Source organism: Anthonomus grandis, chromosome 4 (assembly GCF_022605725.1).
Source record: "Anthonomus grandis grandis chromosome 4, icAntGran1.3, whole genome shotgun sequence".
In the NCBI taxonomy this organism is placed as follows: domain Eukaryota; kingdom Metazoa; phylum Arthropoda; class Insecta; order Coleoptera; family Curculionidae; genus Anthonomus; species Anthonomus grandis.
This window is the reverse complement of record NC_065549.1, coordinates 28,849,208-28,873,881: the sequence shown is the minus strand read 5'-3', so window position 1 is coordinate 28,873,881 and position 24,674 is coordinate 28,849,208. Positions and strand designations below refer to the sequence as shown.

The 24,674-nt window shown below is 32.9% G+C and overlaps 1 protein-coding gene across 7 annotated transcripts in view; it reads right to left on the bottom strand.

Moving 5' to 3' along the window:
- Positions 1-24,674, bottom strand: part of LOC126734959 (uncharacterized protein CG43867) — a 180,777-nt gene that overhangs the window by 123,503 nt on the left and 32,600 nt on the right. For 3 of the 7 annotated variants that reach the window (XM_050438818.1, XM_050438824.1, XM_050438823.1), the window contains exon 2: positions 7,850-8,118. In XM_050438818.1, the coding sequence (XP_050294775.1) occupies positions 7,850-7,918 (69 nt within the window). In that variant the 5' untranslated portion in view covers positions 7,919-8,118. Of the gene's footprint in view, positions 1-7,849; positions 8,119-17,203; positions 17,495-24,674 lie in introns of those variants that run through there. The other 4 variants (XM_050438819.1, XM_050438820.1, XM_050438821.1 and 1 more) reach the window with 4 other exon arrangements.

Sequence of the window (24,674 nt, the reverse complement as noted above, 5' to 3'; positions counted from 1 at the left end):
TGCTAGATCAGCATTTGCTTGCGGTATTGCCATTTCAAATTTTTTAGAAGCGGTTTTAGGAATAAAAATGTTTTTTTTTGTTTTGAAGATATTATTTTTGCGCATAGAATAAGATATATCTATTTCTATTTTTTATTTAAAATCTAACATAATTATTTATTTAAAGTCTAACAATAAATTAAATTAACATTATTATATGTGAAAACATCTTGTCGGACTTGCATTGTCTTATTTATTTATTGTAACACGACGTTTCGGTTGGTAAGTATCTCCAACCGTTATCAAGTGTAAACTGAAAGCAAACTACTATTCTATAGGCTTATATACTAGATGTGTGCAGCGATATGGAAGGGGGGGGGGGGGGGGAAGGGAGGGAAAGTCATCCGTGAAAAAGAGTTGGAGGGGGGAAGGACACGCGTCTCTCTAGATCCTACACTGTCCTGAGAGTAGAGGCTTCCAGATGTTGGGTATATCGACGCTTGGCTGGCTGAAGATCCTCTGATTCTGTGAAATGAAAGCTGCCTCTACGAACTTCCTCTTCCGCCAGTGCTGTTCCTTGTGCAGAATCTTGGCTTCTGACCAATGGATATTGTGTCCATTATGCCACGCGTGCTCTGCTATCCCGGATTTGGAAACCTCTCCTTTTTGGGTCCAGCTGCGATGTTCCTTCGCTCTGATTTCTAGGGGGCGCTTCGTTTCACCTATGTATGAGTCACCGCACTCACATGGGATCCGGTAGACGCAATTTTTGGTATCCACCATGCCATCTGGTTTGGTCTTTGAAACCACGCTTCTGATAGTGGTGCTAGATCTAAAGGCAGTTCTAATATTGTACTTGCTGGCAATGCGTCGGATTTGTTCCGATGTACCCCTAATGTAAGGTATGGGTAGAAGTCTGGTTGTCGTGGTGGCCTCGTCTCTGATTTGATTTGGACGCGTCCTTTGGATGGTCCTACTTATTAGCTTCTTTGGATATCCATTCTGTTGTAGGTCTTTGTAGATGGTATCCACTTCAGTCTTGAGATCCTCGTCGTTTCTACAGATGGTTTGAGCTCTATTGTAGAGGGATCTTATGATGCCTACTTTGGTGGTTGCAGGATGGTTGGACTCATAGTGCAGATACTGGCCCCTGTGTGTTGGTTTTCTATAAACTGAAGTTCGTAGATTTCCGCCGACCTTTTTAACGAGAACATCTAGAAAAGGTAGAGCTGAGTCCTTTTCTGTCTCCATCGTGAACTTGATTGTTGGTCTGAAACTGTTGAGGTGAAGCAGAAACTCCTGAAGTGCTTTTTTGAGAAGTGCTTATAGAAAACCAACACACACGGGCCAGTATCTGCACTATGAGTCCAACCATCCTGCAACCACCAAAGCAGGCATCATAAGATCCCTCTACAATAGAGCTCGAACCATCTGTAGAAACGACGAGGATCTCAAGACTGAAGTGGATACCATCTACAAAGACCTACAACAGAATGGATATCCAAAGAAGCTAATAAGTAGGACCATCCAAAGGACGCGTCCAAATCAAATCAGAGACGAGGCCACCACGACAACCAGACTTCTACCCATACCTTACATTAGGGGTACATCGGAACAAATCCGACGCATTGCCAGCAAGTACAATATTAGAACTGCCTTTAGATCTAGCACCACTATCAGAAGCGTGGTTTCAAAGACCAAACCAGATGGCATGGTGGATACCAAAAATTGCGTCTACCGGATCCCATGTGAGTGCGGTGACTCATACATAGGTGAAACGAAGCGCCCCCTAGAAATCAGAGCGAAGGAACATCGCAGCTGGACCCAAAGAGGAGAGGTTTCCAAATCCGGGATAGCAGAGCACGCGTGGCATAATGGACACAATATCCATTGGTCAGAAGCCAAGATTCTGCACAAGGAACAGCACTGGCGGAAGAGGAAGTTCGTAGAGGCAGCTTTCATTTCACAGAATCAGAGGATCTTCAGCCAGCCAAGCGTCGATATACCCAACATCTGGAAGCCTCTACTCTCAGGACAGTGTAGGATCTAGAGAGACGCGTGTCCTTCCCCCCTCCAACTCTTTTTCACGGATGACTTTCCCTCCCTTCCCCCCCCTTCCATATCGCTGCACACATCTAGTATATAAGCCTATAGAATAGTAGTTTGCTTTCAGTTTACACTTGATAACGGTTGGAGATACTTACCAACCGAAACGTCGTGTTACAATAAATAAATAAGACAATGCAAGTCCGACAAGATGTTTTCACTGTACCATTGTCTACCACCTTCAAAAACATTATTATATGTGTTAATATATAGCTTCCTCTTGAAAATGTGTGTAAGCTTAACAACAGAGAATCAGTGAATATGTTTCGAAACAAAACCTCCTTGCCCCAGAGCACATGCTGAACTGAAATAAAGTTGTTGTTTACTAATTCTAGTCTTTCCATATTCTAATGAACTTAAAATTAAATAACATAATTTGGAGCCCAAATGGGACCTAATTAAACAAAACCTAATTAAATAAACTAAGTAATTTAAAGTACAAAATGAGAACGAAACAGTATAAAAACTACACAAATAATTAGCGTATTTACATTTTCATAACATATTAAAGGCCATAATAGACTGATATAGATGTTGCTCAGTTTAACTCCCTGGAAACTGGTCTAGCAAAATGCAAACCTTAATTTTTTGGCAAAAGGCCAAAGGCTATCGATGAGCAAGTTTTATTTTCAGGACTTGTCTACAATAATTCCCGAGAAGATTAAGTGTCGGTATTCGTCAAATGTGTAGGAATATGATTTTGAACAGAATTTTTAAAAATACAAAAAAGATTTTATAAAGATTTATCTTGTGCACTGTTATTTATATTTACCTTTACCAATTAGTGGAAGATAATGGAAAATATTTTCCTCTTGCTCATGCCATTTTTATAAAGTAAAATTTTGTTAATAATATTATTGAATTTGGTCAGTTAAAGAAATAATAGAGCTGCAGAAGCAAAACTTAATAAATTTAAAGCAGTTGCAGCAGTTGGATTGGAGCTTCGAAAGTGGGCTTCTAATTGGAAAAAACACATCCTTTAATAAAAAAGCAATTTTATCCTAAAAAACCTGAGACTACAATTGAACCCAGCCTTAGATATCTTTTTCTAATTAGTGAAACCAATTGCTTGTGGTCGTACAAGTTATCTTCCTCGGCGTAGCTTTAGTTAGCGTATTTAGGTCCAAGATATTAGATGGGATAAAATTCTTTTCCCAGAAATTATTAAGGCATATCTTCCAACTGTTTATTATCGTCGATTGCAATTTCAACACAAACTAACCATTTTTGATGCAGTTTGCACTGAATTATGCTTAAGTAAAAATTGAAAAAAAAACAATTTGTAATATCATTAAAATTTGTCACTTATTTTGATAGGCACAAAACAATACTATTGTTCCTCTTTAATACCATATGAAGCTTTTTTAAATAAAATATGTTAAGATATTTTATAAAGAAGTCAATATTTAAATGAATGAAATTAAATTTAAATGAATGCATATAACGTATATTACACAAAAAGGCAACAACATTGCTGAAGTCGTCAAAAAATATTTACATGATAAATATTTATTATAAATAGATTGTGCTTTAAATTATAAACAGTATTACCGACAAGCTCTTGGTCTTTCAATGTTCAAGGGCTCGGTGCAACAACTGGTCAACTCCACTTTTTTTTTTCACAAAATTCGTTTATTTATGAGTTTTACAAAATTAATCATACTGCATCTTTTGGTGTAACAATCAGCCAAATCCGTTATATATAAAGCAAAATAAAAAGGTAATTGAATTTACTAAATAGGACATTAGGTGCAAAAATCAGTCTTCAACTTCTAGAGATGGCTGTTTCTGGCTCCCAGTGAATGTGGCAACATCGTGGACTTGTCTGTACGAGATTGTGGATTTATTAGTGTTAGTTGGTTATTGGTATTCGGATCGTGAGTACGTTTTTCGTAGTGTGTAAACAAAAACTGTGTGTTCGGACATCATTCGTAAACAAATCGTTAAATTATTACGTCAAGTGAGAAAGTTCCTTTTGCCGATTCTAGCAGTGAATCTTGTATATCTGATAAGTTTGAGGTTCCAAGTTCTAGTCGGAAGCGAAAGAGGTTTTTAGCTGAAGGTACATTTAAACGTAGCAAAATGCCTTCTAATGACTGACCGCAAAATAGATCTGGTGGTAGTAATTTGGAGACACAACTAAATGCAAGTGAGAAGGAAAAGGGCAAAAACCGGGTTCGAAATTAATAGAACTGGAAACGAAACGTAGTGAAAATCAAAAACGCGAAACGTGAAGAATACAAAACATGAGGAAAACAAGAATCCCAAAGGAAAAAAACAGGGTCAAATTGCAACTGCAAAAAACTGCTGCGTGCTTTAATCAAATAAATGACGAACAAAAACAAAATATATTTAATATAGGCAATTTTATGATGTGGGAGATAAGAATAAACAAGATTTTCATTTAGGCGGTTTGATAAGTGCTTCTAATGTGCAACAACAGGCCGTAACTTCTGGACAAGAAAAGAGAAAGCTCGTACGTATAAAATATATGTTTTTCATACTTAGGTAGGCGTGCTACATTTTACACTTTTTTAGATAAGTACAGGAGCTCACGAAATATATAAGAAGGAATTTTATTCTTTCCACGGGTTTACCAAACATCCAGCCTCTCGCCTTGCCGAAAATTTAGCTAAAGGTCATATTATATCATCAGAAGATCCGTGGATGACACTTAAATAGACCAAACAAAATTAACGAAGACGTAGTGGTTTCAATTAATGAGCACATTTAGAGTTTTCCATAAAGAAAGTGCCATGGTAGCGCAGTGGCGAAGCGTACGAGTAGACAAGGTAGACACTGTCTACCCAAAATTATCCAGTTATTTGTCATTAATTTATTACGTAACTATTTCATGTAATTGTTGAATTAAAATTAAAAAAAAAAAACACAGAACGTAGTCGCTCTCCTTACTATTATTACATAGTATCTAAACGGCTATAATACCTATCTATCTATAATAATATCTAAGGCGCGCCCTGCCTGACGCACCAATTAAAATAAAAATGCAGGGCTGACACCCAATTATTGTATACGAGCCCCAGAAAGACACATTGATATTTTGTCTTCCGAAATTTAGAGCAAATTATCGAACCATATACGCATCAAGCAGGTGGCAGAGGTTCGGCCGCATCAGTATTCAGCCTATTACGTATGCAGAATTTACTCGCAAAAAGACATTCGAGCTTTTGTCTATCGAAGTCGACCGGCTATTTTATTATGCTGTTGAGGGTTATTGTTTATGGACACGCTTAATCTGGTCGGCCGCAATACATCTCCGCATTTGGTGGGGGCGCGTGCTATAGTAATTTAATAAATATATATAGTAATTTAATAATATTTTTATTTTTGGGTGTATAGAAAAGGTTTTTTTAGTGAATATTTTATGAACGACTGTTCGATATTGGTAATTGTATTTTAGTTTTGTTTTTTTGTAAGTAGTATTTATTTTTATCTATCTATCTTTTTATGCTAGTAGTAATTATTTTTTTCTTTTTTATATCACTACATTATTTTTCTCTTTGAGTTAATATTTCATGCGCATTAATTCTCTATTTCATTAAAGTGAATAATATTGAATACACATTTTTTTCTAATTAATGATTTTTATTGTTTGTCTACCCGAAAAAAAAGTTCACGCTTCGCCACTGTGGTAGCGAGAATAACCGAAAAAAGTAATTTTTATCAAGTGAGCTTTATATAGCCAAAATGTATAGACTTCACTTAGAAAAACATGACGCAAAACAGTACGCGCTTTTAGAAGACTGCTAAGAAATCAAACCAAATTAAAGTACTGCAGAGAATTTAATTTGAACCATAACCTCAGTTTTGGCGAACCGACACTTGCTAAAAGTATGATCGCCTGAACAATCTAATAGTTTCTAAGAAAATCCCAGAAAGTAAGTCAATAAGAGGAAAGACTGATATTTTCTATGCCTATTTAATTAAGAGAATTTTTAAATCTTGCTAAGCATGATGAAACAGTAGATGTTTTGTGTTTGGATTACCAGCAAAACTTACCGCTGCCACACATTCCATGTGTTGATATTATAAGCGCCAATTATGGGTATACAAGTTCAGTACCTTCATACATACAGGGTGTTCATTTGAAAACTTATCCACTAACCTACCACGGATTTATCGAAAACCACTGTTTAAAAAAAAACGCCGAAATACGTCAAAAGGTTTGTCAAGGGGGACAACTTTCTAACCTAAAATTACTTCACCCCCTGTCACCCTCTGCCCACCAGGGTCATCCCCTTTAAAATTTTAAATGGCAAGGGGTATCGAGTAATAGCTTGTTTAAAAGGTCTTTCGAGGTCTTTTATTTTGACGTTTGATTTTTTTAAATCGGTCGATTCGTTTTCGAGAAAATTAGAAAAATCTTTGTTTATCTTAATTTGTTCAGATAGAAAACAAAAACATTGATATTAGTTTTTGTTTCAATAAGTGTTCAAAATGTTGCCCGTTTTTGGCCAAATAATGATATAGGCGATGTTCAAATTCCCGAAGGACATTTTCAAAAACATGTTGTGGAATATCATGGCAGCTGTCGATGATGCATGTACGAAGTTCATCCAAACTTTCAGGTTGGGGAGTAAACACAATAGATTTCAAATGACCCCATGACATTTCAAATGACACTTATTGAAATAAAAACTGATATTTTCATGTTTTTGTTTTCTATCTGAACAAATTAAGATAGAAAAGATTTTTCTAATTTTCTTGAAAACGAATCGACCGATTTAAAAAAATTAAACGTCAAAATAAAAGACTTCATAAGACTTTTTAAACAAACTATTAATCGATACCCCTTGCCTTTTAAAACTTTTTTAAGGGGATGACCCTGGGGGGCAGAGGGTGAAAGGGATGAAGTAATTTTAGGTTAGAAAGTTGTCTCCCTTGACAAACCTTTTGACGTATTTCGGCATTTTTTTTTAAACAGTGGTTTTCGATAAATCCGTGGTGGGAAGTTTTCATATAAACACCCTGTATAATAAGGAATTTTGGTATTATTTTAGTTTATTTAATTTTTTTAAAGCTTTAAGATGTTCTAAAAAATCATGAAATTTTGATTTTTAATTTTTCAATTATTTATTTAATGACTATTTGCTTATTTTCGAAAACGCCATGAATTTCATAATTTATGTTGATTAACCAGTTAGCAACCCATCAGAGCAAACTATTTACCTTCAATTTTCTCGAAAACCATCGCTCTGGGCGATGTGCAACAAGAGTACCTTTTTTATAGGAAAAAGTATATAGTTTTCAAAAAATAAACTCGCGTTACGAAAAAAATAACCTCAAAAATAGTATTCACGAAACCACCCCTACCCTTGCAAAAACTACCCCTTCCGATTTTTCAAATAATTTTTCAGTTTCACTATCTCATTTAATGTCCAAATTTATGGCAGAGGTTTCTTTTTCGAAATTTCATCTCGTTTTTTAAGCGTGCAATAAAAAAAAAACTTTTTTTAAATCCACCCTTTCAGTGCCCCTATATTCCTTAATATGCATTTTCCCCCCTATACACAGAAACTTTTTTTTCATACTTTTCAGAGTGCTATTACCCCCGAATTTTTTTACACCATTTTAATGATCCTCTATATAAATAGCTAACAGCATCGATTCATTTACTGAATTAACTCTAAAGAAACTTCTCATTTATTAATATACTTAAAAGCGTAAAATAGCACAGACCGTATTTTACGCTTTTAACTGAGAAACAAAGGGAAACAAGCAAAACGAAACAAGGGATATTTACCTTCCGCAGCATGTCCTCCAGTGAGTCCATGTCGGAGCTTCCGTTGTTGTTATTGCTCGGCTGCACCATGTGTAGTAAACCCCTGACTCCGACGCCTTTCTCATGCACGCTAGATTACTCTCTTCTGCTCAATACTGTTCACCGCACTATACTTGTCACATTTTAATTTTAAACTGCAGTTCTACCGATGCGTATACCGCAATGCTTTCAACACTTTACAGATTTAAAAAAGCTTTGGAAATATGTGGGGTGTATAAAGAGAATGACTGCTATAAGAAAAATAATAAGCAAAAAGATTATCCATTGTTAGATATATAAGCTTAAAAAAGTATTTGAAGTGGGAACACGGTATTTTTTTTAAATAAATGAAAGGTCTAATTGCTTTCTCGCAATCTACATGCAATTTTGAATGAAAATATTGAAACTCTTACTGTAAAAAAGTATTTTAATAATATTCTACCAATCCTTAAAGGAGAAGGTAAAAAGCAGTTATTTCAAAATAGTACACCGATGTTATTAGTCACGTAAGATTGTTTTAGTTCGTTTTTAGTAGTCCTCCGCCTCCTGACAGAGCCTGTAACGGTTATTCTCTGTTGGGTGTAGGTTGTTATGAACTTGTTAGCTTACATAAGCCACTATATATATAACCATATAACACACTATTATAAGCCACCAGCTGTAGGATTCAAAGTTTCTTAGCTTATTTTTAAAGAGTCTTCTAGAAATGCCACAAAGTAGCTCGGAGCCTATTCATTTATGACTTAAGCCTGTGCTGGCTAACTTGTCTGCACCTTCAATAATGGCCTTCATACTTATGCGAGAATCGTTTTATTAAACGTGGCTATACTCTCGAGGGCACTTAAACCGTTTTTTACTGGCCCAAATTTGGCGTTATGACAGCTGATGCCTTTAACGCCGCGTGATCGTCTGAATATAAAACAATATTCTTATTTTGAATATTTCTTGTGATTCAATGAGGGCAACTTCTCCCTGGAACAATGTAGCATAATTCCCCATCTTATGGCAATATCTGTTTTTAACTTATATACAAGGTGTTCAGTTAAGGAAGTACACAATCTAACTTTAGAAAACCAACCCTTGACTTTACCCAATAAGGAAAAAGCCAAAAAAAAATTAATGATGATAGATGAACCCTCATTTACCAGCAATGGTATAGTAAACCGACTCAACATGCATTACTGATGTGATAATAATCCTCAATGTAAGTGTGAAGTTGATCATCAACATCGTTGGATAGTGGATGTATGGTGCGCAATTGTTTAAGGAAAGATTATCGGCCTTTTATCTTTGATAGAACTCTAAATGGTGAATTAAATCTTTAACAGAAAACGTGATCCTCGTGACAAGAAAAAATGTATGGTTTCAATACGGGGTCTTGCCTATTTTGCGAATCAAGTCCGTCACCTCGAATCCACCTTCCGGTGGATTCGAATATGAAGCTTATTCCCTTGGCTACAGCTAAGTCTCTGGACTTAATTTGTCTCAATTTTTATTTATAAGAAGGTAAGAATTAAAGATCTCACTTACAAAACTCGACCAACAATACGAGAAAATATAACTGAGAGAATTAGAATGGCTATAAACAGTATCTAACGCAACAAGGGTTGTACCGCTTTATTCAGAATGATGGAAAATATTTCGAACACATCAAATAAGTGCCTAATTTTTTTGAGAATTTTGCTCTTGTTTTTGTTACTTATTGCTTGTTGTAACATATTTTTTATATGACACCTTGTTCATTAAAATTGGTTAAGAAGTGTACAAGACAGCAATCTAATGAAAATTTGGCTTAAACTGAATTGATAGAAAATTTACTTAGCTTTTTATGGCGTTATCAAACATATTTCTTAATTTAGTAATTTTGGTCAAATTTTAAACTTGTATTTTTATTTTTATAGTTGCGCTCCCTTACGGCCACTGCACAGTTAAAAAAATTTTTGGATGATTCCTCGTTGCCATTTTTGTTATAAGGGTTCTTGAGATACAGATAGTGTACACCTGCATCTTAATTAATCATTGAGCCATCTGTTTACCAGACTAGGTCTGCTTTTATTGGAGGATCATCCTTCCAGTCCTGTCGGCCTGTGATTTTTACAGAAAAGTGTCTGTTGAGGTAGTAATCTGAAATCATCTTTTCTGATGGCAGTTCATAAATTGATTTAATCTCTTGCTTTTGTTTGCCTTTCGAGAGACGAGGTTTTGACTTTGTTTGCGCTTCCTGTTGCTTTTATGAAGGTGTGAATTGGGAATCAACGCGCATAAATAATAGTAGAGAATGAAGAAAGCCCAGAAATAAGGAGAGAAGTAAGACTTATGCCATGTGTTATGTTACCAATGTTCTTCAATGTATACAGTAAATCATTTTTTAAAGACGCCCTACTATCGGAGGATGAAGGAATAACTCTTTTTGAAAACTTCGTTTAATTTAGGTTTGGTTCTTTTAGTCGTTCTAGGGCTGGTTTCTTTGTGAGAGAAATTATGGTGGTTTTAAGAGGAGTTTACTAACAAGCTTTTATCCTTGCATCACTTGTGTTATCCTTATCAGTTATGTTTAGTGCATCCCGTGTTATTTCTAAAAAAAACATAACTTACGCATTTACCTCTGACTTCTATGACCATATCGTCTGCGATCCCGCCAATCACTAATATTATAGTGTATTTTAAACAAATTTTGGGATACAATAAAAACATATATGTAGATGGAAAAAAATTAAAAATAAGGAAGACTTGCTATATGAAATTACAGCAGAGAAAAAAATCACCGTCGTGTCCCGCAGGTTTAAATTTGCAAGACGTTATTAGAATTAGAATTTTCAAGACTGGGGAGTCTTTAAGCAGAGTAGAGTTGCACTTGAGTTGGACCAACTATGGATAACCTGGTATACCGGTATATTTCGATGGTGTACCTGGTAAATAAATTGGTATTCCGGATTACACGCCAAGTATGTGGTATTATGGAAGATTAAGAGATGACTTTACAGTTCGTTATCTGACAGAGTAACGGCCCCAAGTATACTTCTCGTTTTATACAGGAATGGTCAAACTTGCACCTCGATATTTTCAAACAAACAGTAGTATTACAAAACATAAACTTGGTCACATACAGGGTGTTCGGCAAGGATGCTGTATTAGTGTTTAAATTGAAATCTGTATCATTTTGTGTCCATAAATGAAAAAAGTTTGAGTTTATAAAAATGACTTTACTTTTATTGCAGTGATTATAATTCGATCGGTTAATTTTTTTTTAAACATATAAATTATTTATTTATTGGTTTTAAAAACACATTTTTCCCTAACATTACATTACTTTAGTGCCTTTAAGACAAAAATGCTTAAATTAACTTGATCATACAAGTACATGCTCTTTACGTAAATTCGAATTAAAAACGACCTATGAACATAAGTCCGCAAATTCTTTCTTACCAAGGTGTTTATTTTTTATTTTAATAGTTTTTCCTAACCCTTGCACTCACCAAATTTAAATCATTTTATTTAAGTAAGAACCGCCGTATTATGGGTTATAGTTACATTTTTAAATAATACCATAAACAATTATTTTTATAAGTAGTATAATATTCAAACAGAATTGTAGTTTTCACCCCATTAACACTATTTAATTTTTAAAAATGGTTTCTCGTTAAGGAAGTCTATGCCAACGTCCATGTTCATAGGAGTCATAGGAAATGTTTGACTTAAATTTACCTAAAAAACAAGCATCGATTTTTACTATTTTAGAGGACTAACTACCTAAGTGTACAAGGTTATATAACATTTTTAAAACATGAAATGAATATATTTGCTTTAATTTAAATAAATGTATGAACCATATTTGCGTTTCAATTCACACTAGCGAACGAATCAGAAAAACGCTAGAATATTATAAGCAACTTCTGATCAGTACATTTACTTTACTCAACCGTTGACTGTCAACCACTGAATTGGTTTCAAGCTAAGTAATAACACTGTTTTAAATGTCATGAAACTTTCTTTTAAGATGAGTTTGTGAATTATGCCTTGATTATGATGATCAGGAGGTTCTTCTTTTATGGTAATTCGGTGCTTACCAATTCAGTTCTTCCTTGGCCATTATTATGTAACTAACATTTAATCACAATTTATCACAATTTTATGGTCTGCTCTATAATCAAATTGTCAGTTTTTATAAACAAGCAGGGAAGAGGCTATCCATAAATTACATAATACTTTTTGAAGGGAGAGAGGGTTTGACTTGATCATAAATAATCTTACTCAGGGGAAGGGAGAGTGGGTAAAAGTCTAATTTAATAAATCATCGTAATATTCTAATAAATTAGTGAACATTGAAATTCGTGAAAAGTCCAGTAATTCATTTTCTATTGCAATATGAACATTTCAGTAATTATTTGAAAAAATATTTTGTAACGAAGATATTATCGAATATATTGATGGCAGTGCTGTTTACCGGTATGCCTTGTGGCACGTCGCAACGTCGAATCCTTGGACCTTTATATACTTTGTCTTCACTTTATATACTTTGCAGTGATTATATCTTCTTATCTCAGATAATCGTTGCTCCATATACAAGCTCTTTCACTAACCGCGGATTGCGGCAATCTGACACCATTGTATTTTTTCTGACATAATAAAAGTGGCTAAGAGAAAATGCTGGAAATTATTTCAAAGTTCGAAATTTGGCTACTACGGGGTGTAATTAAAAGGTCAATAATTCAAGTCTAATTTTCTCCGAAAAATATCAGCTTATGGTACTTTAAATTACGGACAGTTTTACCACTAACCAAAACTTTTTGTGTTACTTTCGACACTGTTTTACGGAGCGTAAAATAAAGAGTTTTGATCAGTGGTCAAACTGTTTCGTAATTTGAGTGTCACACCAAAGGTTCCAACCATAGGACTAAAGGTACCTTTTTTAGCTTAATTAGAAGCCTTAGAACATTTTCCATCATTTTGGTCAAAGTTTCATTGGCTTAGCGACCTTTATGAAGTAGGGGAATGTAGTGAAATTTTAATCGTTTTAGTGGCTATAACTTTTAAAAGACTTCTCAGACTTTTCTTAATTTGAGCTTGTTTAAAACTGAAATATAGGTACTTTAGGTAGGTATCCAGGAGTATACTAGAGTTTTTAGTAAATTGGCAAGAAGAGTCATTTGATTTTCACAAAAATTTAAATGGCACGGTAAAAGTTTGGAAGAATCGATTTTTTTTAACAATCGAAGTCGTAACAATCGAGTTCCCTGGTATGAGACAGGCCAATGCGCACATAGGTGGGCCCTCTGCCTGTCTCACCAAAAATCTACTACGCCTAAAGAGACACGAAATTCGGCTAGTGACAGGTCTTTTAACCGGATTCTGGCACTTAAGAATCCATCTCTATACCATGCTGGGAGGAGAATGAAACCGTAGACCACGTGGTCGGGGAGTGCAGCACTCACGCGCGACAAGTTCAAATACTTAAGCCGATTTTCAGCGTTGGTAAGAACCGCGGTTATTCTTTTGGTTGACAACTTTGACAGGTAAGTGAGACGTATTGTTTCGATTCGAAAATAGGTACCATTAAGCAAATTGCTTGTCATTTTCAGGTCCTCAATCTATTTTTTACAATCTTTACAAGCATAGCCTTCTTCTGGACTGTATAACCGAAAGAATAGCCCAAGTTTAAAACTGGGTAATAATTGGTAAAAACCAAACGCCAAACAGCTGATCCGGGACGTCACGTTTTCCCCTATTTTGGTTAAAACCAGAATCGCAGAAACGCATTGGTAAATACCAACTAAGAACCGTTCCACGCTGGAAATCGTCTTTGGGTAACACCTTCAGTGCACCGAGCGATTTTAAGTCCTTCAGACCAGAGAGCCTTATCGGGTTTTCTAAGGCCATTGGGCTCTGGTAACCCCCTGTGGGGCATGACTGGTCTATCAAGAGACCTATTTGCATAACTGCATCTGGCAGCCCATTGTTTGACAATTTCAGTATCAACATCTTACGTACTTAAGTGCGTACTCCTAAAGGTCTAATTGAATAACGAATTCTAATAATATCCATGTGGCTATTTATTTATTGGTTTAGATCATACACCAATTTTTTCGCCTATTTTTATATTAATTTATAGTCATACCCAATGAAAAAGAGAGATCCTTTCAGGGTAGAATCCCTTAAATTGCTGAAAAAATCCCCCATATAAAGCTTACAATTTTACATGGGCCCAATTGGAATAGTTTTTCCATCTTTTTCTTTACTATCATTAACCACTCTAACCACTAGGCTTTTAGTAAGATAAAACAGCTTTAATATTAATGGCATTAATTGTAATTATTCGATATTGATTGGAAAACCGTTTTCTTATTATATAAGACTTTTTTTCTACGATATTTTCTATGAGAAATTTTATAGTGTTATACGTAAATTTATCCTAAAATATTTTAACAAAATGTTCGAACTTTTTTTTGTTTAGCTTACATCCACCATACAAAAAAAATATATTTTATACCTTGTTTAAAAGTTTAAGTCACTCGAAACTATTAATAAAGAGAAATTTTCATTATTATGTGAAATCATCGGAAACATATTACCACCATATTACCAAACCGGACTACATGTTTAAAACAGCAAGAATCTAATTTAATTGTTTCTGCAATGCATTTCGACCAGAATATATCTAGGGGCAGACAAAATATTTGTATCTTTATTGCGACTTACTTTAACACGTTGTTTTTGATAAGGGCTGTTTTTTCGCTTTGATCGCAGCTCTAGTCATGAAAACTTAATTAATCCATTAAGAAATAAGGTTCAGAATTCTTTGGAGGGATAAGATATTGAGAAAGGGGCTGGTCTAGATTAATTATTTTTAACTTTTATTAAAATTTGGTCTTGCAATCTTAAGCGTCTAATTACGATTTTATTTTATTCCGACTTTAAAATTAGAAGAAACTGCTGTTATGCTAATTTTAAAATCTGTAATAGTAAAGTAGTGTGTGTGTGTAATGTAAGACAAACTTATTTCAGTACATTGAATGTGTTCATAGCTATTTGGATGAGGTTGATGTTGTTTACACCGATTTTAGTAAGGCTAGTGACAAAATCCGCCAGATTATTCTTCTCACTCGTTTGGCTGGGTAAATTTCGTAAGGAGGGTCGAGTTTTATATTAGAATTAGATCTCAATTTATTTTAGTTTTAGGTTTTAGGAGTTTATATGGATAGTTTAGCATCAGCGAGTTGAACGTATTTAGTTTTAATATTTACGAATTAAACGCATTAATTAAGAAATAATTAAGTTCCAACGAATTGTTGTATTTTGCATATATTGAAAACATATTAATGAACGATATTGATAAGTTAAGTATTTCCCTTGGTGGTTTATCTATAATTAACGAAAAGGAAGAAATGTCAACACATAAAGTAACCTGGAATCTTTTTGGATCCACACTTAATAATATTAAGCCTTACGATTGCCATTGTAAGAAACTAAATAAATTCAATAATAGCTTTCTAAATAGTTAAAAACTAATTTCAAAGATTTAACTAGTCATATTTCTGAACATACCCGAGGAAAGTTAGTAGATATTGCTAAAATTTTAGTTAACATCCATGCAGGAACTGACTATTGGGCAAGTCTTAATGCTTTTCAGACCGCAGAAATCTGTATTGTCTGACACAAGACAAGACAATACAAGAACGAGAACCACACCTAATAAAATTGAACACTTAATAATTTCTGTCACTAGGCTCTAACTGTAATGTAACGTCGAGAAGTCTTAGACCACCCCCACAATATAAAAATACACAAAATTATTTCAAAACTACTCCAAGTACTAAGTCCGATTTCATCTTTCAAGAGTTTATCCAAAGATCCTTATTAAAAATCTAAAGTTCGTAGTAGTAGCGCATATACTATTTAATTATTACATTATTTAATTATTTTTAATTAAATTATTTCAAATTAATTAAAAATAATTAAATAATTTCATTCCCGAAAAAAGAATCAATTCACACTAAATAACAAAAAAAAATAAAACAAAAAAGTGATGGTTCACAAACAGTCATGTTGGGGAGTTTCTTAATTATTAATTTAGGATAATCATCACAATCAGGCAAGTAAGTCATAAAAAAAGTTTCAATACCCAACTCTGCTACATCATACCTATCTCCCCAATTTTTAGCCAAGAAAAATACAACAGTATCATCTGCATACGATACAATATAGTAGGTGTAAAATTTTATTATTATTATTATTATATATTAAATTTTATTTTACCAATATTATTTATGTCTCTTAACAAGAGTATTGGTGATAAAACAGTACCTTGAGGAACCGCAGTGTCAACCACGCCTACTTAGTTAATTTTTAATTTTAACATATTGCTTTCTTTCTATCATGTAGTCTTTTAGTAAGCTTTTAGTTAAGTTTTTAAATTTCAAACATAATCCTTCACAATAACTAACCTCAATTTGTTTTTTTCTCTACCTATTGTCATTACTTAACAATTCGCGTAGGGCTGTTTAGTCTTGGACCCATACTTTTACTTCATATCAATAGCCAAAATTAACAAATTGGTGTCAATATTAATATAGTTTTTCGTTTTAAAACTGCTATTTAATATGGAGTGATGTTAAATACGGTTTACGTAGTTCGTGTCACGGGCAATGCTTAGCAAATCATCAAGACATGTTCTAGAAAAAGGCCTAGTTACGTCATCTATATAAGAATAATAATTAAAAAGAATACAAATATTTTTTTCATCATCCATTCTATACAATGATTTTAAATTATTTTAAGTGATGCCTAAAAGGTCCGCCACGTAATTTAATAAAAGTTCCGTCACAAAAAAAATTAATATCTTACACGTATACGTATATGAAGTAATCTCAAGGTACAATATATGATTGAAAATTTAAATTTTATAAATTTTTAATTGTCGAATATATCGGCAAACGATACGCAACTATTTTTCAATTAACGATATAACAAGAGCAAGAACAAAGTCAAATATAATTTTCCAAATCTCAAATTAGGTCAGAGGATGTGATTAAATATTTTACTAAGAATATAGACCTCTATAAATTATTAATGCAAAATTTGAATCTAGAAATAAATACAAATTTTCTGCTGAGTGCGGCTGTTTTCTCAAAAATTGATTTTAGTGTGTTATATAGAAAACGTAAGTTATATCTTTTACCTGAGTTTTCTTTTTTATTTTTCCTTTAATGAAATATAATATTTTTATAACTAAAACTTGTATTTTTACCACATACAATGAATATTAAATAAACTTTTGTAAAAAATTGCCCCATTTTTAACCCATCACAAGAATTATATTACAACTGCAGGTCAACTTACACCAGAAATCACTAAGTGATAAAATATTTTGATTATAACCCCTATACACAGGAAAGGTGCACATGTAAGTAACCGGTATAAAACTAGTACATTTTTAAACTTTTAAATTATGAATATATATCCATATCAACAGGTGGAACTACAAAACAATCTTCCGCTTAGCGAATTTACAATAAGTAAAAGAATATTTGGGTAAACCGATCCGAAAACGTACCCAAACAATAAGCAATATTTTGACTGACTGACACTCAATTTTATTTTTAGTTGTAGACGAATTTAACATTCGTATGCTCTATATTTAAACTCCTTCTTCCGGTATATTTTTAATATTAAAGTGCGACAATAAACACGGCTTAAGCACCTGTAATAAGAACTTAAAGTAGATCTGATGGAAAACCAAAAGTTTTATATTATAATAGAGTATTTTCTCTCTGTTTGCTACCAGTACCTATTTCTAAATTTACAAGAAATCACGAGTACGTATAAAAACGGCTTATAGCCAAGTTATATGTTTTAGATAATAAAATGATATTTTATTTATGCCACATTAATTTTGTTCAAGAAAGGGAATGGGTTAAAGTGCAATATAAAATACATTTTATATTGCATTTATTTGAACTTTATTTTATTTGTGAAAGAGAATTAGAAATGAGATCTTACTTTAGTTAAGTGATTAAGTGATTTTTTTTGGGCATCCGTTAATCAATTGCAGCTTTTGCTTCAAGTTTAATAAAAATACGTTTATAGCGCATTTATCATAACATAGTTGACAAAGGCAAGAAAATGCGCATAAGAGTTTCCTGCGCCAAATTTAGAATAACAAGAAAGAAACTACAATGTAAAATTTAAGCAAAAAAGGGATAATTTTTTTGGTACCAAATTTGAGTATTATTTGTAATATGTGTTAAAATAGTTTAATTTTATAATTTAGTTATTCATTTTTCAAAGGCACGAAAGTAATCGATAAAAAAATTGCAATAGACTAAATTTACAGCATTTTTTCTTGTAGTTCTATATTTTATATTCTAGAAGACATAACTAAAATTTGTTTTTTTAAAGAGAAAATGGTATATAATCTTAAAAAGATATCTTAAAAATATGATATATATTTTTGAATTTTGTAATAAAGCTCAATCCAAATAAAGTTAGAAATACGCTCTTTTTATTCTCGATGTCAGATAATTCTTTCACATAACTTGCGTTGACTTTCTACTTTTAAATTATTTCCAAGACAAACAACAAATTGGTTAAAATGTAACGAAACTCGATTTCTTTTAAAAACCATGGAATAAAATTAGAAATGCTTGGAAACTTAGGCCTTGTTTTTGCTAGCGGATCACATCCAAGGTCAAACTTAAAAACTTGAGCCGAACAACGTTTACAATTTTCATCATTTGATCTGGAGTCTTGACCCCATTTTCTGATATTACATGGCCAAGGTCTCAAACTTGAAAGAAATTATATTTTACTCGACTTAGTTTGAGGCTCACCTTTCGAAGCTTGTAATTGAAAATTGTTGTGAAAATTGCAACTTGCAATTGAAAATTGCTCTTTTCTAAAAATTTTTAGGGTAAATAGGGTATATATAATAAATTTAAATAGACTAACTATTGACACATGCTAATATTTTTTTCACTTGTAGAATATTGTACTTCAGAAGAAATATGTAACAGCTGGATCAATGCAGTATATGTTACGATATGAATTATACCTCTTTAACGTTTTTTAAATTATTTTACGGTAAAAGTTTATGTTAATGCTGGTCTCCAGAAGCTCCAGAAAATCTAAAGGGTGTGACTATACAGCGAAAAGTTCAGTTTAAAACAAGAATAAAATCTTTCACTAAGTTAATTTTTTCTACCAATATTCCTTCTTCAGATCCATAGTTAAAAATCATTGTGAAACTGATAGTGTTCAAGACTTTCTTAATTATGCGTGACTTTATACTGGTTATGTTATTCAGTTGCCACATACATAAGATCTTGTAGCTCCATTTTTCTATTCTATTAATACAACTGGAGATGTCCTGGGGCTCTGATATAGTTGTATCATTTTTATTTCTTGGAGGTGCTTATTTTATTGGAGCAGTCTCCAGCGGTACTGCATCAAATCCAAGGTCATTATCATGTAAGGAAAATATGGTGATTTTCTTCAGTGAAAATTTTAATATAGCATAAACAGACAGATAAGCGTCTCCTTGAATGATGAGTCTCAGATTTTTTTTTGCAAATACAATTGCTTCAGACCATATGCCAATTATCTTTTTTTGTTTCAGGTATTGATCACATCCTTTAAAGCTTACCATATGAAGCAAATCAGTTGATTTTCTCTAGAGATATTACGCCTTTGCTGAAAGAATTGCTTGACCTGGAGCTAAAACATTAGCTCTCTCCAGAACTGCCGTCTTAGCCAGTTTAATCTCATAGGTGGTGTTTGGTAGGTTTTTTTGGAAAAAAATTACTAATTTTTTTAATATGGTCTTTGATGACACTTTGACATATTCGATGACACACACTTTCTAATGTGTTTTATCATGGATTGTTTTCTTATTGATTGATCCTTGCTCCTGAAATATGTTTATGGTATTAATCTCGAACTGCATCGATAAAGTGATATATAGATTTGCTCTATGCATGTCCTTCATCAGTTTGTTGTCTCTTAAATATCTATTAGGCCTGGTATACTTGTAGTATAAGGAAATCGCCGTAATTCATCTCTGTGGTTCATCGTAATTATTATCATAGTAGTTTCTTCTACTCGACACAGCCTGAGATTTATTGACTTTTCTTCATTATCCCAGCGGTTTTCCTAGAGAGCGATCAGCGAACTAAACTGATTTAAATAAGTATGCATGCTTTATTGGCGTCGAACTTTGATGGTTTTCGTTTCATCATTGTTTCGATTCGAGAATCGCGATAGATATCCAGTTTTCTCCAACTGTTATTTTATAGTTTGCCATTACTTATTTTTGTTTTTTCTTCACAATCCTATCGAAGTTTTATATTTCTTTTTCCTTGTCCCTTTCTAAGATCTGCTTTTAAATGCATAAGATTTCTTCCTTGATCTTTATTAAATTTTCATTTTCTTTGTTTAGATCGTTATCAGATCTTTCTGTTGAAATCTGATTGGTTTTTATAACTTTCTTTCCTATTTGATTAAAATTTGTGATTTTGTGAATAATTGCCGATTTGATTGAAATTTGGTATTCGAGCTTGTTCAGTAATAGCATTAGCATTACTTGCAGCTGAAGTATATAGAAGAAAGGAATCAAAAGCCTATGGTATGTTCATTTTTATTATCCTTTTTCTCTCATAAATTTATTACTCTCACCCCCACAGAGTTTATTTAATATACAATTATTAATTTTTTTTTGCAATTTTTATGACCTATTGACTTTGGAGTCTATATAAGATACGATTACTGAATTTTCACAAAGTTTCAAATTATTGAGTTGGAAGGTTACGTAAATACCATAACGTTTTTACTATTTGTCCGATTGAATTGAAATTGGGTGGTTGAGGTTTATTTATTCCAAAATTAGTAAATTTTCACAAATTTCAAATATAATTTTGACGTCACTATTGTAACTTTTTTGTTATTGTTTATTTGATTTTTTTTGCTATTGTTTACTGTTTATTGTTATATTTATTAAAGTTTAGTAAGTTATTTCGTTTAATATATATAAAATGAAAAGTATAACAATTGTGTAATACACAAATTCTTCAGATTATGTGTTTGGAGTTATTTTAGGCATTAAGTATAATTAAATTAGAGTGAAGATCAAATTCAAAACTCGTCATGATTCAAAAATTAATTAATACAAAAATTTCACGGCTGCACAGAATTTTAACACCATGTCGGCAATCAAGAAATGTCTAATTATTTTTTATAATAAAAGAAAACAACATAAAGTTATCGATCGATATGGTTACATCAAGTACTCCTTAAGGCTATAGACTAATTCTTTCAATTGCATTATTTTTTGTATACTTTCCACTAATTAAATCCTAAAAACATCCACTGTTTCCAACCGCTAACTAGCGTAGCAAGGACTTATTTTAAAAGCGAAGCTCTTAAGTTGCAGCTGTGCCTTTTGGGACATCGCTCCAAAAGACTCATCTTTTCGGATAAGATCCTTATGAGTTTTATTATATGTTTAGTAGAAAACGGTTTTTATATTTTTCTATTTAAGAGATATGGTGTTCTGATTATTAAAAAAAATCTTTTTTTTAGAAGGAGGGTCTGTAAGCTTTTGAAAATTCATCTTTTATGTTAACAAATCGATACAGGTCGCGTTGTATGAATGCAATTTTTCAGGTTCATTTGGGTCCATGTGTCTTAGCAAAATATTAAAAAACAAAAAAAAAAGATATTTCTCAGTTTTATTGATTTAAAACATTATTTATGCAACACTATTTAAAAGACCCCGGTAAAAAGCGGAGGCACCGCTTTGCAAGAAGCAGCTTTTTTAACCGGTCGTAGATATTCAACAATCTGTATTACAAGATTATGGCGGCAGCAGGAGTAAATACAGGAACCTTAAGGTAACTTCATCACTTAGTACAGTTAGCCACTACAGGTAGTTTGCTTATTAAATTTTGATAAGAAAACAGTTGTACTAACAATTAGAATGGTCGTTACATGAGATTTATATTTTAGGTGAAATAATCTGTGAAGAAATATACCTGAAATAAAACTCAGAAAATACGTTGTAAAACATATAGCTTTATGCGGTAGAGTTCGAATTGCACTCTGAACCTTTGGCAATCAAACCTCCCAATTTTTGTGATTATCTTCAATATATACCTTACCTTTGCAATGAGCAATTTCAAAAACAAATTGCAGCAATTTCACTATGGATCAGGTTAAGCAACCAGTTGGCTCTCTATTATGCAACCATACCAAACTATAACGATCCGTCACAACTTAAAGTTTCTCATGGACAAAAATCACACCAGCTTTCTTTCTGTTCTATAGAAGTTTTTTCGGTTTTTGACAAATTACGGGATACGTATTAAATGATATATTTTTCATAATCCTAATCTTGGGATAATACAGCGCTGATACCATAGTCTAAAGCACGCGTTTGCACCATGAATAAGTAAAATAGGTAAGTAAGAGAGAATGCTTGTATTTACATAAAACTTACAAGGAAAACTATACGAGTATCTTGAAGGCAAAATTCTAAAATCTTCTGCCTATAATTCTCCTAACCTCGGTGATGTTAACGGAGCAAGACGTACATTTACCTGGACTTGTCTATTCGACCGCCATCCAAACCATGAGCCTGAATCTACATTGATACGTAATTACGGATCCGTTGGGATCACGTGATTGCTATCAGCCAATAAGAGATCGGAAAGGTTTTACCTGCCTACGTGAAGAAAAACACGGATAGAAGTTGGTTAATTCGAATTTCATTCCGTATTTTTGGTCCGTTGTGCTATTTGTTTTCTATTGTTATTTTTGAATTTTTACCAATTGTTTTTTTTACTAGTTGTTATTTTGTACCATCATTTACGTTTCATTTTAGAATGTAGAATTGGGGTTCGATCCTGGGTTCCACATATTTTAAAAGTGACTATTGCGGCTTTTTAATTAATAGTGCCAAAATTATTTGAAACACCAAGGTTTCCTAGTATATATGGAAGAGAACCAGGGTTTTACTTTCGAGCTTTGCGCAAACGAGGACAATATTTTAACTGTAGCCTTTAACTTTAATGGCCTCTATGGGATCCGAGAACCCCTTTACAATCAAGGCATAAAAATAGGTTGAAGTAATTGTGGGAGGTCAAAACTGTAAACACAAAAAACTCGAGTCTCTAGTGGATGGAATAAAAGTCACGGATAGGTTTGACAGCCTTACTTATCCGTAATTACGTACCAATATGGTTTTAGGCTGATTGTCGACTGCATAGCCAAGATACTTGTAGTAAAAAGGGTGACGCATCGAAGACAGTCCAACAAGATTTATGGCTTTGAATAAGAGCAGTTAAAAAAACGCAGACACGTACACTTTTTTTTCATTAAAGGGGGATTATTATGGGGGACATATTTGCACATAAATTCCATCACTATAGTTTTAACCTCTTAGCGGGTCGGCACTCACCCTTATTTTATCAAATAGGAAGGAGTCTATTGTGATGTATTTTTTGACAGTCAGTTCTTAAATGAAGCTTCAATTTTTAAACAGAAGCTACGAATTGCCGAAAAGTTAAATTTTATTTAATTTATTTATTTACGTTTTATATTATCGAAAAAGTCTGCAATTTTCCTCCATATACTAGCACCGAAAATCTTCAAAGTGTTTCCGGACATTATTTATCAAATTTAAATTTAAACCGTTTATTTGCCAATATCAAAAATTTCAAAACAATTGTACTTATGTTGTAAGTGAAGTTAGCAAATAGGAACGCATCTCGATTATAAAAACCGTTTTTTTTAGTACCTCTGCAAGAGGCACTTTTAAGTGATACATTCTCAAGAAAAAGCAACAAAATAGGAAACAAATTTTTCGATACATTTTAATAATGAGAGCTTGATTTTTTTTTTTTTAAATACAGTTTATTTATATTTATGTACACAGGGCAGGGGTAGGTAGCGTCTGAATCATGGAAGCGCAGGAGAGGAAACACATCCAATATATATAAATATAAATAATATGATACAGGTATATCTTGTTAAATGCGAAACGAAAATGTAAAGCTGCTGTTGTATGTTGAGAAACCCTAAAAGTATTAAACCATTCTGGTATTATGGTTGTGTTCATGCACATGGAAGAGTTTTCTTAGATATGGTGGCTTTCCCGACTTTAAAATTCTGTATATGAAAGAGTACATGTGATATTTGCGTCTATTTGACATTGAAAGAATAAAATGATTATTAAGATATACCCCATATCTTATGACTTCTGTAGCAAATATTAAAGGAAAAACGCGTACAGAAATTTTGCACTTTTTGAATAGAAGATGAAACTGACGATGTAATTGCGTTATTGTAGATTACATCACCATAATTAAACCAAACACCAATATTAAAGAGTTAAAAAATACTTGGTTTTACAAAGTGACGCTTTAAATTATTTAAATATTTTAAGGGCATATAAGCAGTGGCAATTTTTTTATTTATGTGCGCTGAAAAAGACAAGTATTATCAAAAATAATACCCAAATTCTTTGCTTCATTAACCACAGGCACTATTGAATTGTCTATTTTAAAGGAATTAGTTTCAAATTATGAGCCTTAGATATATATGTAAATTATTTAAGTCGGAATTAAATTGTGTTTGTGAGTATAGTAAGGAGTTTAATGAGAACGATGTATAAATCTGAGAATTATCTGCGTATTGTTAACTGTGTAGTTTTAAATAGGATATAATATTTTTTACATCAGCTACGTATAATGAGAATAATAAGGGCCCGAATAGAGATCCCTGAGGTACCCTAGTGGTAACAGAAATAAATTCAGATTTT